Source organism: Protopterus annectens, chromosome 2.part1 (assembly GCF_019279795.1).
Source record: "Protopterus annectens isolate FY-2018-M chromosome 2.part1, PAN1.0, whole genome shotgun sequence".
In the NCBI taxonomy this organism is placed as follows: domain Eukaryota; kingdom Metazoa; phylum Chordata; order Ceratodontiformes; family Protopteridae; genus Protopterus; species Protopterus annectens.
In genome coordinates, this window is record NC_056729.1 from 1,928,178,735 (window position 1) to 1,928,193,648 (window position 14,914).

The window sequence follows — 14,914 nt, forward strand, 5'->3', positions numbered from 1 at the left end:
ATATCCACAGTGTCGGTGTTGTTTATTCATTATCTTATCAAACAATCATGGCCTAAGGTACCTCGGCAGCAGTTAGAGAGTATGCAACGTTTCCCTGTGAGTTTCATAAAGGCTAACTACATATTCCTCCTCTTCTGACTGACTGTGTGCTACCTGTGTACAAAACCAACCCCTGTTCATCGTCAGTGCAGAATGATGGCCGAACTCAGTGCCACATGGCCTACTCAGGGCCTATGTCATTTGTTCAAGAATGTATGAAACAGAGCTGTAGATAAAGGCACAAAAAAATAGACCTTTGTATGGAGATAAATCATACAGCTACCAACTGCCTTTACCTTGCTAATTATTTATTCTGGATATTTAAGCTACGTAATAGTATTTCATTTATAACAATATAAATCACGCACTGTCCAGAAATTGTTTTAATTGTAACACTTATTACCATATATGTACTAGTTTAATCAACAGTCTCATACTATCACTTTGTATTATGTTGTTACTTGTAATCAAATTATCCCCTGTTGGATTTATTCAGAATTTAGTTCAGAGTATTCACCCCTTGCATACTCTAGCACATTAAGCATGAACAAGTTTCATTTCCTGGCATCCTTTCATCTAAAACTGAAACTGTCTGCTTGGAATTTGAATGATGCTTCTAATTGCTTTTACTGTCATTAAGCGTTAATAATTATCCATGGTCTCTTCCATTTTTCTAGTTTAGGAGGAGAAGAAATATATTAAACATAGAGAAAGTGCTGTTAAAGATGTCTGCCATTTGTGCTATGCTGTTAGTCTACATCTTTAAGGTTATTAAATACAGTTCCAGGATACAAGTTCAAATCAGCATGTGAAAACTGTGAGACTATCTCTATTTACTGTAATAATTAACTGAGTGCATGGTTATTCCATCAGATTTTAATAGAATCAATACGGGCCACTTATTTTCAAATATAATTTATGTCTGCAATTAACATTCTATAGCAGATAGATTGGCATTAATGTTTATTTGCTACAGTATTCACTTAAGTAATGAAATTTAAAACATGTTCCAAGCATGCTGTTGTCTCATTTTGCAGTAATAAATACTCGTTAACCAAAGCCATGCAAAACCTGTAAGTGATACTTAGACTAATTTTAATTTTACTTAAACAGATCTTAAGAGTGGTTGTATAATGCTTCTCCACATACCTAGATTTAGGTTTTGCTTCTCCCAAAAATACAAGAGTGGTTATTTAAGGCTTCTCTATGAACAAAAAGCACATTTTGCAGATAACTATTCATAAATGTACCTCCATTAATTATGGAAAGAAGCGTTTATGCCCTCAGTGTAAACAAGAACTTTATTCTGCATTACTAAAATGTTTTACTCATTAAGTGATCTCGACTGTTTCTGTTAGGCCTCAGCAGAATAATATAACATTTGTTAAAAAAAATACAAACAAGCAATCCAGCACTTGAGCAACAAATGGCAAATATCTCCACAGCAACCATGTACTTGCCCTGTGTGCTCAGGTGTGCTGGTATGAAAGACAACCAAACACTGACAAACACTAACATGCTGAAAGTAATGTATCTGGCTTCATTAAAACTATCAGGTAGGTTTCTTGCCAGGAAGGCAACAATAAAGCACACTGTTGCCAAGCAGCCCATGTATCCTAGCAACAAATAAAAGAATACCCTTTCACCCTCATTACATTCCATTGTTATCTTTTCAGTAGCCGACTTGGTGTTCATTTCTGGAAATGCTGGAGAAATCATTAGCCAGGTAATGCATATTATAACCTGTCCTAATGAACACAGAGTAATGACTGAGACTGGAATTCTCAATCCCATCCAGTGTCTGAGCTTGCTGTTGGGTTCGGTAGCTCTGAAGGCAATGAATACTGTAATAGTCTTAGCTAGAACAGAGGAGATGCTCACTGAAAAAATGATGCCAAAAATGATCTGACGTAACATGCAAGTTGCTTTCCCTGGGTAGCCAATAAATAACAGGGAACACAGGAAACAGAGTATAAGAGATAAAAGAATTAAGTAGCTCAGATTACGGTTGTTGGCCTTGACAACTGGAGTCCTACGGTGTTCAACAAAGACTACCATGACTAATGTGGTTAAAACCGCAAAAGATATTGCACAAGAAGCCAAGGATGCACCCAAGGGATCTTCAAATCCAAGGAATTCAATAAATTTTGGAACGCACTTAGCTTGTCCCTTATTAGGCCATTCATGTTCCAAGCACTTCTGACAGTCATTTGAATCTAAGCAAGGAAAGAATTAGAATATTAATATGCATGACAGTAACATACCTTCAAACAGAATGCAGTTTCCTTTAATTGCTTTACAGTCGCATAGGCATATCATAATATAGGTTTTGAATTATTAACTTGATAAGATGCATTGAGAACATGACTATTTCTAAGTTGGGGAAAAATGACATAAAAACACCAGTAGACTAGGTATAAAGCATGCAAAGTGTAGCTATTGATTTAGAGAAGGAAACAGGGCTGTTGAAATACCCCTTATGAAAATGAAGTTGTTGAAGTTTGCTAACTGATGGGTGGCACAGAAAAATGAGAAAAGACTTTAAATCCTCAAAGGTTGCTAACAGATATGAATAAAGGTCTCAAAGTGTGGAATGCAATTTTTTTCCAGAAAAAAGGGAAATGGTAGCATATAAATATGGGAGAAGAAAATGCCTACTCAGCATAGTTGCATTAGGTAGAAACTTTTCACGTGCAAGATGAAAAATATTAGGGAGTGAAACAAGTAATGTTCAATAAATCTGAGTCTCAGACAAAGAGATTTAAGACTCAAGTCATTGAAAAAACATATTTAATTAATTCATTTATTTATTGAGGAGGAATTCATGATCTAAAGGCAACTTCCCTTCCTGAAGCTTCTTTGTTTATTCAGTCTTCTAATGAGGGGTGACAGCGATTCACATTCATTTTCCAGATGGGGCAAGTGGTCTGTGGTCCCTTTGTTTCATGGCTTGGGCTAGAGTCTAAACAGCTCCTACTACTTCAATTCACAACTTGGGTGTGTTGAAGTAGGTTAGTGTGCTCATTGTGCAGGCAGTGCATTAGGGATGGCATTTTATGGATATAGAGGGGTTTTAGGATTAGAATTATCATAAGAGTTTTAGGATTAGGGAGGTGTTTTAGGATTAGGATTAAGATCAAAATTTTAGGGTTAAGCAGGGGTTTGTAGGATTACATGTGGATATTTTTTGTTAAGGTAGGAGATTTAGGATTAGGGTTATGGTTTGCGTTTTAGGCTAAGGTAGCAGAGTTTAGGATTATAGTTCGGGACAGGGTAGTAGGGAGTACATTAGAGAGTGAATTATGCTTTAGTACATTTAAATGGCTAAAGTTCCTTACTGAGAGCAGGTAACTTGTGTTTGGAATCTAGCAACTTAGATATGGAAGTGAGTGACTCCTGCATGATATAAGTAACCAGTAGTGGCCATCTTAACTCTCCTCCCCATGAGAAGCTGCATGTTCTAATGCCAATGGTTCTAAAGAAGGTAAATTATGCATTCATGTATGCCATTCTGCTAGGTAAATAATACACCGCATCCAAAATGATCATCTTAGGCTCAGTGCTGTAGGTAATCAGCTACCTACAGGTCATTGTCACCAAGGCAATGACTTTTACCCCCTTATGCCCCACCAGGAAAGGTGAGGTGGCACTAGCCACTCCCCCAGTTCTCAGTTGGCTATCTCCTTCAGTTCTTATGCTGTTAATTCAAATTATTTTGTCTGAGTAATCATCAGGGCTATATCACTCCATGCCAAGGAATGAGCAGAATCCTCTTTTTCTCTTTTTTTTCACTGCTAGCCATATATTTCCTTCAGTCTGACTTAAAAATAAAGGAGCACATAGTCTTTCAGAATTCTGTGTACTATCGCTCAAATCTCTCACTAAAGTGGTTTACTACATTTGTATGAAGTTCAAACAGCAGAAAAACATCAGTTTAAATTCAATGTAATGGGAGTTGACAATTTCCTGCAAACAAACATAATTCACAATGTGCAATTCCTCTATGAAAAACTAGAATATGTCTCAGTTGTGTTTAAATTAATTTCCTTAAGAATAAAATCACTAATTACGTCAAGCAATATGACTACCAGATGTAATTATTATTCTCTTAGTAGTCAAAGAATATGCCCCTTTTGTTGTATTTTTACACCTACAAATCTAATTAAAATTATCATTTACATTCTGCTTAACAGAAGGAGCCACTGTATATTCAGATATATCCTTGGGTTTTTTTATAGGATGTGCTCTAGAGACTGTGGGTTTTATTCCCACCCCAACTACTTTGATTCCTTTTGCCAACACTGTACACTGCTGTGTAGCGTAACAGGGATGAGTGCACTCCTTCAGACAGTTTACCATGGCCTCATTTACCTGAGCTAGTAGATGTGAGAAGTCTCATATTTACCATGGCCTCATTTACCTGAGCTGGTAGATGTGAGAAGTCTCATATTTACCATGGCCTCATTTACCTGAGCTGGTAGATGTGAGAAGTCTCATATTTACCATGGCCTCATTTACCTGAGCTGGTAGATGTGAGAAGTCTCATATTTACCATGGCCTCATTTACCTGAGCTGGTAGATGTGAGAAGTCTCATATTTACCATGGCCTCATTTACCTGAGCTGGTAGATGTGAGAAGTCTCATATTTACCATGGCCTCATTTACCTGAGCTGGTAGATGTGAGAAGTCTCATATTTACCATGGCCTCATTTACCTGAGCTGGTAGATGTGAGAAGTCTCATATTTACCATGGCCTCGTTACCTGAGCTGGTAGATGTGAGAAGTCTCATATTTACCATGGCCTCATTTACCTGAGCTGGTAGATGTGAGAAGTCTCATATTTACCATGGCCTCATTTACCTGAGCTGGTAGATGTGAGAAGTCTCATATTTACCATGGCCTCATTTACCTGAGCTGGTAGATGTGAGAAGTCTCATATTTGGTAAAATATTTGCATATCAGATCATTCTATTTTCTATTTTTTTCCAAATGTATGCATTTTCTAATACTTCTTGTTGTGTCCCCCCCCCAGATCACAGTTTTTTTTCAGATTAACCTATTATTCTATGTTTATTTGCTGCTACTAGCAGCAGCTCTACCTCCTTTTTTGGGTTGGGGGTGGGGGTTGGGTACAAAACTTGAAGGTTTTTAGGTTTAGTTTTTAAAACAGTTTGGTTCTCTTCTTTAATACTGCTAGTGTTGTAGTGTAGCTATGCAAGATAAGTACATGGATAATTCCAGATTTAAGAATTGTTCTAAGTATGCTCATAAAATCCCACCATGGGAGACATCATTTGTTATGCGTTGTAATCTTAGATGCTCTATATTTGAAACTATTCTGTGATGTTTACAATGTTTTTTTTTGTATGAATGGACTACAAGAGACTGTTGGAGCAATCATTCTTTTTTTTAAAAGGTTTGATTTATACGTGTTAAAAGGATGCAGAAAAATCTCTCCCTTCTGATAAGTTACTATGTCCAATGAAAAGGCTGTAAAAAAACTCTTTCCACTCCCAGTCCCCTTTGCCAGTGATTGTTATGAAGCTTAGAAGAAAAGGTTAAGGAATTCACTCTGATTGTTTCTGGTTACTATAAAGATCTGGCTTTGCAGAAGGAGATACACTAACCTTCTGTAAGGCTCCCTGTTGTAGGCTGGTGAGGTCTATTTTACCCCAAAAGACTGTAGCTGTAGACTTTGACGGCTCTAAAATGTGGATGCTCTTCTTCAAGCTTATCTAAACAGTTTCATCTCATCCACCTCTGGTGCTTGGGTTGGGCTCCTCAGCATCACTGCTGACAAATTATTTGGCACTACAGTCTTTTTTTACCAAGCTGGTTACTTTTATGCAGAAGCTTTTGTTGCCTTACCGCTATGATGCTTTGACTCTCGCATTGGTGTTGCAAACCTTATTACAAATGTCTTCCTTGACAATGTCTGTAGTCCAAGCTTCCAGTTAAGATATTTATGATATTGTCCTTGTTTCCTCCAAATCATCTAAAACTAGAGGAATAGAAAGTCACAATAGACATTACCTTCACAGATCCAGGCTCTTCATTACTTCACTGCCTTTGGACAACTTTCTTCTGAGGAGGCCAAGAAAATGAAAATGTTAGAGGAAATATTTTTATCCCCATCTGGAGTCTCAGAATGGACAGTGATGATGATATTAGCTCCCAAATATCATCCTAGATAATTCAAAATTGAGGAGATGCAAGTTTTATGTATAGAAAGGAGGGATAGACCTCTAACACAGTGTTCTCCCTGGAAAAAAAATTCTACAGGAGGCTTTTTGTTCTCCTCTGTCAACTTTTTTGTTGGTGTCCTTGACCATCAAGATGATTTCTTTGTCTGAAATAATGTAAAGATCCCAGTATGATCCACTCCATGCCAAAGAGACCAGAAAGAGACATATTGGTAAAATCACTCACTATGGATTCTATTGTTACTGTGGTAGCCCTGAGAAGGAAGTGATCTTGACAAAATCCAGTGATCCATCCTTCCAGTAATGATTTCTGGGCTCTGGATCTCTATAAGAAGTAAGTCTTTGCATCTTCCACATTTTCTATGGGGGGAACATAATTGCTTATCTCACACGCTTAAATTTTAGAAGCAGAGGCAATCATCAGAATCAGGACTTCCATGACTCTTCTTCTAGGGCAGTTGTAGCAGAACACCTGACAGCTTGTCCAACTGTGCCACTCTTGAAGTAGCTGGGGGCTGCTTGCAGCCTTCCATCTTCTTGCATGGGTTATTGGCTATGATGCACAAAAGATGCATAATGACCATTAAATCCAGAAGCTACAGAATGCCTTATACTCCCTGACTTCACTCCCAACCTTACCCAATATTCCACACTATAAGAGACATGCATCGAATGAATGTCAAACCATTCATTATTCCCCTGTACAAGGGTGGAATTAATACAGATCTTTCAAACTATAGGCCACTTGCCATTTTATCTTCCCCATTAAACATATTAGAAAAATGCATTCATAAGCAATGTATCAACTAATAGATAACCAGATTCTGTTATTAATCCAGCACAGCTTCTGCCTTATCACAGCACAACTACTGCTTTAGTGAATTTTTCTAATACTGCCAACACCTACAGAAATGCCAGAAGCCTAGTTTCCACCATTTGGTCTGGTGGCACCGGACTGGTGCATTTCTTCCAGGGCCTCCACTGAAAATTGGCTTTGTTCCAAGTCAGACTTTCCCGGTTAACAAAAGTTAAATAAATAAAAATAAATAAATAATATTTTCCCAGACTTATGAAAAAGTTTTAATACTGTCTCCCACCAGAAACTCATACATAAACTCTCATCCTTAGGGTTTACCAACTCTTCACTGTGAAGGATACATAGCTACCTCTCAACCAGATTACAAACACTTGCCTGTAACTATTCGTGTCCCACAAGGATCTGTGCTAGGCTCCATACTTTTCAACATATTCATCAATGCCTACTATCCACTACAAAATATACTACCTTAATTCAATACACTGATGACTCAAACCTAATCTGGTCTGTCAAATTTCTGTCTCTCTCTAAACTCCAAGATGTACACAGCAATCCTTCTTATCAATTGAAACATAGCTAGAAAAATTCAAACTACTTCTAAACCCTATACACAACTAATTGCTGCTCTTTACCTCAAACAAATCTCTACCAAAACAACACTATAATCTCTGCTAATACCATGATAGAACAAGGAAGCCACACAAAATTTCTGGGTGCCATAGATGACCAGTTGAAATTTGACCAACATGTATGACACATTGTTAGAAAGCGCATCATAAACTAGACACATTATAGAGAGTACAAACTTATCTCATTGCTATAGTTAGAAGACGTATAGCCTCTACTTTCTTACTACCACTTCGCCTCTATCCTGCACAAATCTTAAGTAAACTTCAAATCTCAGAACTGTTCAAACTTGAACAATGTTATAATAAAATGGCTAAATTTGCAGTAAACTAAGTAAAGAACACACTACTACCTAGCTCTCAGAGAATTAAACTGCGTAAGAACTATCTCATCACGTATCCCTCACTCGGCTAACTGCAATACAAAGACTTCTCTATAAGCAGAAAATTGCCCAGCCCTTAACAACTTAGTACAACATTACTGCCCAATTGAATTTTATGCTCTAGACAAAAATCAACTAAATCATATAATCCTGCAGGTGATTCATTATGATCAAATAGCATAGACTATAATGCACTAAACTGATAAAGGATGAATAAACAGACCAAGCAAATGAAACAAGGGTTGCCAAAGGAAAAAACACCCAGTTCATAGGTTCATAGGTTGGTACTAGGCTATTGGCCCTAGTGCCTATACAAGCCTAGCCATAACAATTCCCTGGCTATTGAAACCGATAGTCCTTAAATGTATTTATTAAGCGCTTTTTGTCCAGCAAAGTGATAGAACTTCTTCACGATCTCACTTTGTGAGTGTGTGTTATTGGTGTTTTTTTCCTTTGGCAGCCCTTGTTTCAATTGCATAGACTATAATGCAGTTAAGACAAGAAGTGTCACTGTTAGAAGACCATAGAAGAGGGAACAGGTCAACAAAAATACTAAGAAAGATAGATGTGATAAAAACATTGTGCAGTATTAAAACAGACCTAGATCTATCATGCACTATCACAAGTAACAAACTAAAAATGTCAGCACAGGTGGAAAAACGTAGAAGATACAAAGATAACTATAAAGGAAAAGTACAAAATAAGCAATTTATTGATGACCCAAAAAGGTTTAATAAAGAATTAGGAAACAATGTAAAAGGAATTGAAAGACCATCAGAAAAAGAAGAAATAGGTACATTTTAGAGAAATATCTATGAAGATCCTGTGGAACATAACAAATATGCTAAATGGATAGAAGAAGTTAAAGAAAGAATAAGAAGTTTAAAGGCACATGATATGAAATAGGATGAAGTAACAGCCAAAGAGATTGAAATAAAGTTAAAAAGAAAAGCCTTTAATTGGAAAACCCCAGGCCCAGATGCAGTACCTAACTTTTGTCTAAAAGTATTAACATCTTTGCACGTAGATTTAGCCTTGAGTAAGAACTATTTATATGTGCATCCCGAATAGACACCAACCTGGCTAACAACAGGATTATCAATGCTCCTATTTAGGAGTGAACCTGCAAGCTACCCTAACAATTATAGACCAATAACTTGCCTTCAGACAATGTATAAACTATACATGGGAACTGATGCCGACAGAATTGATAGTCATTTAAAAGAAAACTCATTATGGCAGTAGAATAAAAGGGCAATAAAAGAAAGTCATATGGAACAAAGGATCATTTGTTGTTAAATAATGTCATAGTGGGAAATTGTAAAAAAGTGGAAGTATGACATGGATTGACTACAAAAAAGCATTTGATAGTCTCTTACATTCATGGATAAAAGAGTGCTTAAACAATGTATGAAATACATCCTACACTGATCGACTACATTACAGTGACCATGAAAAAGTATTAGACCACTTTGCAATTAAGCCATGATAAAGGACAAATAATTATCCCAGGGATAAAAATTCAAAGAGGGATATTCCAGGGTGACTGTTTGTCACCACTGCTATTCTGCCTTGCCCTTAACCCGTTAAACTGTCTACTTAACAGCTTAGACCATGGCTATAATTTGACTCTTAGAAAACAACAAAGTGTGAAGACTTGTCATCTTCTCTTTGTAGATGATTTAAAACTGTATAGCTCATCAGATGAGGAACTGAAAACACAACTGCAAGTTGCAAAACCCTTTCAGATGATATAAGAATGTCATTTGATCATGATAAATTTGTCAAAGTAACCTTTAAAGCAGGAAAACTGCAACACCAGGAAAACATCAGTTTGGGACAAAAATGTGATATAAAAGAACTTGAGCAAGAGGGAGTGTATAAATATCTGGGAACTGATGAAAGATCAACAATAAAACAATAACAAATATGAATAAAACTTAGCAAAGAATATTTCAGAAGACTTAAATTAATCCTGAAAACAACTTTGACATCTAGGAACAAAATCCAAGCTATAAACCAATTTGCTCTTCCTGTCCTAACTTACAGTTTTGGAGTGATTGACTGGCCCCAAAACATGTTGGATAGATTAGAAGACAGGAAGGAAGCTTCATGCTCATCAAATGATTTATAAAAATCATTGCATACCAAGATTATATATTCCCATTCCAAAGGAGGGATGGGAAACTTTGAAATTGATTACATGTATATCTCTGCAATTGTGGGACTCCACACATATCTGCTGACCTCACAAGATCCCTTTTTGCTCCAACAGGTTTATTTCCCTAGATTTATGGCTTTATTTATTTGGAGAATTCCTATTTCTGAGGCCTTAAATAACCCTTATATCTACCTGTCCAGCAAGCTTCATCTGGACCTTCACTGCTTCAAGTTAATTACTTAATTTCTCTATTTCCAGTGATATATGGAGACGCAATACATGTATATACCTAGATAGATACATAAATAGGTAGATAGATAGATAGATAGATAGATAGATAGATAGATAGATAGATGGATAGATGGAAATAGATATAGATATAAATACTGGTACAGATATAGATACAGATACAGATATAGATATAGATGCAGATATAGATATAGATATAAATATAGATATAGATATATATATATATATATATATCTATATATAGATATATAGTAATACCAATGGTTATCCAAAGTCTGGCTTCTGCCAATTGGCCTAACATGAGATGAGTCAAAAGGAGCAAGTGGACAATATGTTATCTGGGCCATGGTCCAAGGACTGAACTCTTTTCAATTCCAGTCCCACTTGTATTGTAATGCTTGACTCATATTTTTTTTTTTGAGAAAGCATTGCTGCTTTGCCTGCTGGCCATCAAGCTTTTCATTGATCATACATGTACTGCACATGGGGAAGCAATCATCCATGTGGTCATGGGAGTGATTTATGGTCTCTTTGGCATCCTGGCAGGGACAGCTTTTCCATTTTTACAGCTTAATCTCACCTCTGGGAGTGACAAAAGAACTTGTATCACCACAAGAAAATTCAGGGACTGCAGCACATGTCACACACTGACAGACTTCTTAGAAGAGACTTGTACCTGGCCTACAGAGCAATCTTGGATCCAAACCTAATGGAAATGCTGCACAACTGCAAGTCAAATGAGACATGTTTCACACAGTCCAGAAACCTTAACCTGCCTGTGACATAAATAGGACCTGCTGCAGAGACAGATATGTCTCTCAGATGTTGCCACTACTCTGGAATAGGCTACCAATTCACAGCAAATAGAGCCTCTCCATGACCTTGTTTAAGTGTAGTCTGGATGGGAAACCGTAAATTCCTGCTGGGGATTTCACCTATGACCTTAGATATGGGAAGGCATTGCTAACTAAGATCTCACATTTATACAAGATCCTTTATATTGGGTTTCTCTAGTATTATATTGAGTACACGTGGCTTGGCTTATAAAGACCTTCAGGTCAATAGCCCAGTAACCACCTATGAACCTATGAGCCTATGAACAAGGGCCACCTATGTCCCAAGGTCTGTGCATGTGTACTCCCCAACATGAGTAACAGGGAATACCATTGTAGGTTTGGGTGGATCTGTGCACATCTTCTTCATACCAGCTTGCCCAATCATGATTTGCCATCACTCTTCTGCTGAGGTCCTGTTCTCAGAGTAGCAATGTAAGACAGCTGGAAACTACTGCCCCCACATAAATATGAATACACCAGATGGGAATTGCAGAGACAAAGGAGAACATCTTTTAGTTTATTTTTGTTTTCATAGATCAAAGTCAGCTAAGAAAGATAATCAGGTCTTTGGCTTGAATGCAAACAATAAAATAGTAGACAAGGTCACAAAGGTTACTTTTGGTGAGATGACTAAAAGATTGCATCAGCTTTTACCATGAACAGTATAGCATTCCTCTAGAGCAACGGCAAAACATTTTAGTTGAAATTTGCTGCTGTTCTTGAGCTTTTCTGAATACTTTCACAAAGCACTGCAAGCTGGATTTGATCTAGGAATGTCCCCCTTAAGGATCTCCATATTACATGGGATCCTTTCAAGAGACTACCCAGGATGATTCAGAAGGGGAGTATTTCTTATAGTTTCACGTGGATGAAGTGGCTCTTTCAAGATATAAAAGTTAAGCATTCACCATAGTAATAGATCTAGGTAATCTTTGTCTATCCTCTTCAACACATGTACATACGCTCACTCAACCTTTTCTGTTATGTGAGATGTAGAAGAGGTTTTGGGAAGGGCACATCGGTAGATACTTTGCTTTAATGCAGAAAATTTAAAAATCTGAACCATTAGAACAGTACTATGCTAATGGGGATCTAGCCTAAAAAGTTGTATGTGCCAAGAAGACTTGAGCTTTGGTAAGTTTTACAGGCTGAAGCTGATGGACTTGAATCCCCTAGATTTTTTATGTCAAGATTAGTCATTTGTGTTCTCCAACTAATAAATGACTTTATATCAGGCTGTTATGAATATCTTAGCAAATTAATTTTATTTATTTATTTATTTTATTTTGACATTTGTTTACCATGAAGGTCCAACTGGACATGGAGTCCTTTTTCAGCAGAGGACTGGGGAGAAAAGCTCCACATTACAAACAAAACAGAGCACTTAACATTTTACAAAGTAGTGGATTTGTGCAATAACAATAAAAATAACAATAACATGACAGTGCACAGCCATAGTAGTTATATACAGCAATTGTATGTTATGAAAAACTGAGACAAACTAAATCAATCAGCAAGTGTTGTTTCCTAGGGGAAAGCTTATTATATAATATGTTATTGAGAAAGTGTCAATAAACAGTTAAACAGTTATCACTAAATAATTAACAAAGAGTTACATGATAAGTGACAGGATTGCGGAAGAAGCAAGATTGAGGGTACTTGATAAGGATGTACGTGAGACAGAAGATCAAGAATAAAGTGAAGAGTGATGACAGTGGAAAGAATGATGTATATGAAGTTGAGAGACAGAGGTGTACAGAAGTTTGACAACAACAATGTTGATACCAGCAAAATTTAACAAATCAATTCCTTTTTATACATTCCATGAGCTGCACTCCATATGCTTTTAGTGATGGAGAAAATAGAGAAAACCTAACTTAAAAATGTGCAATTATACTTTATAATAAAACAATAGAAGTGTGAGAAAACTATGCTACTAAAAGGGGCATAAATCACACACTACTTATTTTCACTACAACCCTCCTAAAATTTGAAATTATTTTTGGGAAATTCTTAGTAGTACCATCATTTAAAAACTGTTCCTAATTTGGGGCTTTTTCCCCCCAATTATTTTTGCTTTGTCCCTAGATCAGGAAGTAAAAGTTGAAAGGTATTTTCTCTACTATAAAAGGAGGTAAAGTGAGTACCTGACATAGTATCATCTTTAAGCCCAATAGATTGTATGCCATTTAGGGATGTAGATGAACTGCAAACTCCATCGAGCAGAAGTAAAACTGAGAGGATGCATGACATACCTATTCCTATGGATACACATGTATCTGCAGCCTTAAACATATCAGCTTAAAGGATCTTCCAGTGACCAATGAGACCGGATTAGGGATATCACAGCCCTCACAAAACCAAAACAAGTTCCTTGCTATTATGGTACAACCCATAGAAGAGAATTAGAACAACAGAGAAGAGAACTGAGATCATGCAGGCCTTTTATGACATGGCCTGTTTCCCCTTATATTCTGGAGTTATAGAATCCATGTATATTGCTATCAAGGTCTTGCATGGCCTAGAAAGCCTGTGATACATCAATAGTTATTTGCAATGTCCAGCGAATATATCTAGCTCTCTCTCTACACACACACACACACACACACACACACACACACACACATATATATATATATATATATATATATATATATATATATATATATATATATATATATATATATATATATATATATATATATATATATATATATATATGGATCTATGTCAGTTGATTGAATTTTCCGAAACTCAAAATTCATATCGGCAACATAATATGATCATATTTCTGAAGACTAGAACATTAAAAATAACCCACAAAAATCCATCACATTTTTACATTTTTGCAGGGGGGCAAGCCCCCCCCGCACCTCCCATGTGGGGGGACTGCACCCCCACACCCCTGAAAATTATAAATACCAACTCTGAGATTGCACTACATTGAGGAAAACAGCAAATTTCCCACCCTCACTGTTATTTTCTCACCGATATGAATTTTGAGTTTCTGAAAACTCAATCAACTGGTAAGGATCCATATATATATTTCCAATCCAGTTGCCTAAGTGCACATCTGTTCCAGTGTTGGGGAATTCCTTAGGAAAGACATCTGTCTCTCTAACTAGTCCTGTTTTTACTGTGGTACACATTTAGGTCTCTTCACCTTACATCTTGTCTACCTACTTGCATCATACTCAGGACTCTGATCTACACCCTAATTTCTCTACTCACAACTCTGATCTACACCCTAATTTACCTATTCAACACTCTGCTCTACACCCTAATTTACCTATTCAACACTCTGCTCTACACCCTAATTTACCTATTCAACACTCTGCTCTACACCCTAATTTACCTATTCAACACTCTGATCTACACCCTAATTTCTCTACTCACAACTCTGATCTACACCCTAATTTACCTATTCAACACTCTGCTCTACACCCTAATTTCCCTACTCCAGACTCTGTTTCCTTATCTCACATACCTCTTAACATACACTCACTTCTTTTGACGCCACCTCTAATGTTAGCTACCTTGTTCATCATTTCTCTTTCTGGATTTTAGCACATGCCTTCTTAATATAACACATTTTCTCGA

The 14,914-nt window shown here is 36.8% G+C and overlaps 1 protein-coding gene across 1 annotated transcript in view; it reads right to left on the bottom strand.

Moving 5' to 3' along the window:
- Positions 1–1,353: 1,353 nt before the first annotated feature.
- LOC122795071 (vomeronasal type-2 receptor 26-like) overlaps positions 1,354–14,914 on the bottom strand; it is a 196,311-nt gene continuing 182,750 nt past the window's right edge. The window contains exon 4 of the mRNA XM_044063646.1: positions 1,354–2,255. Coding sequence (XP_043919581.1) covers positions 1,354–2,255 — 902 coding nt within the window. The remainder of the gene's footprint in view (positions 2,256–14,914) is intronic.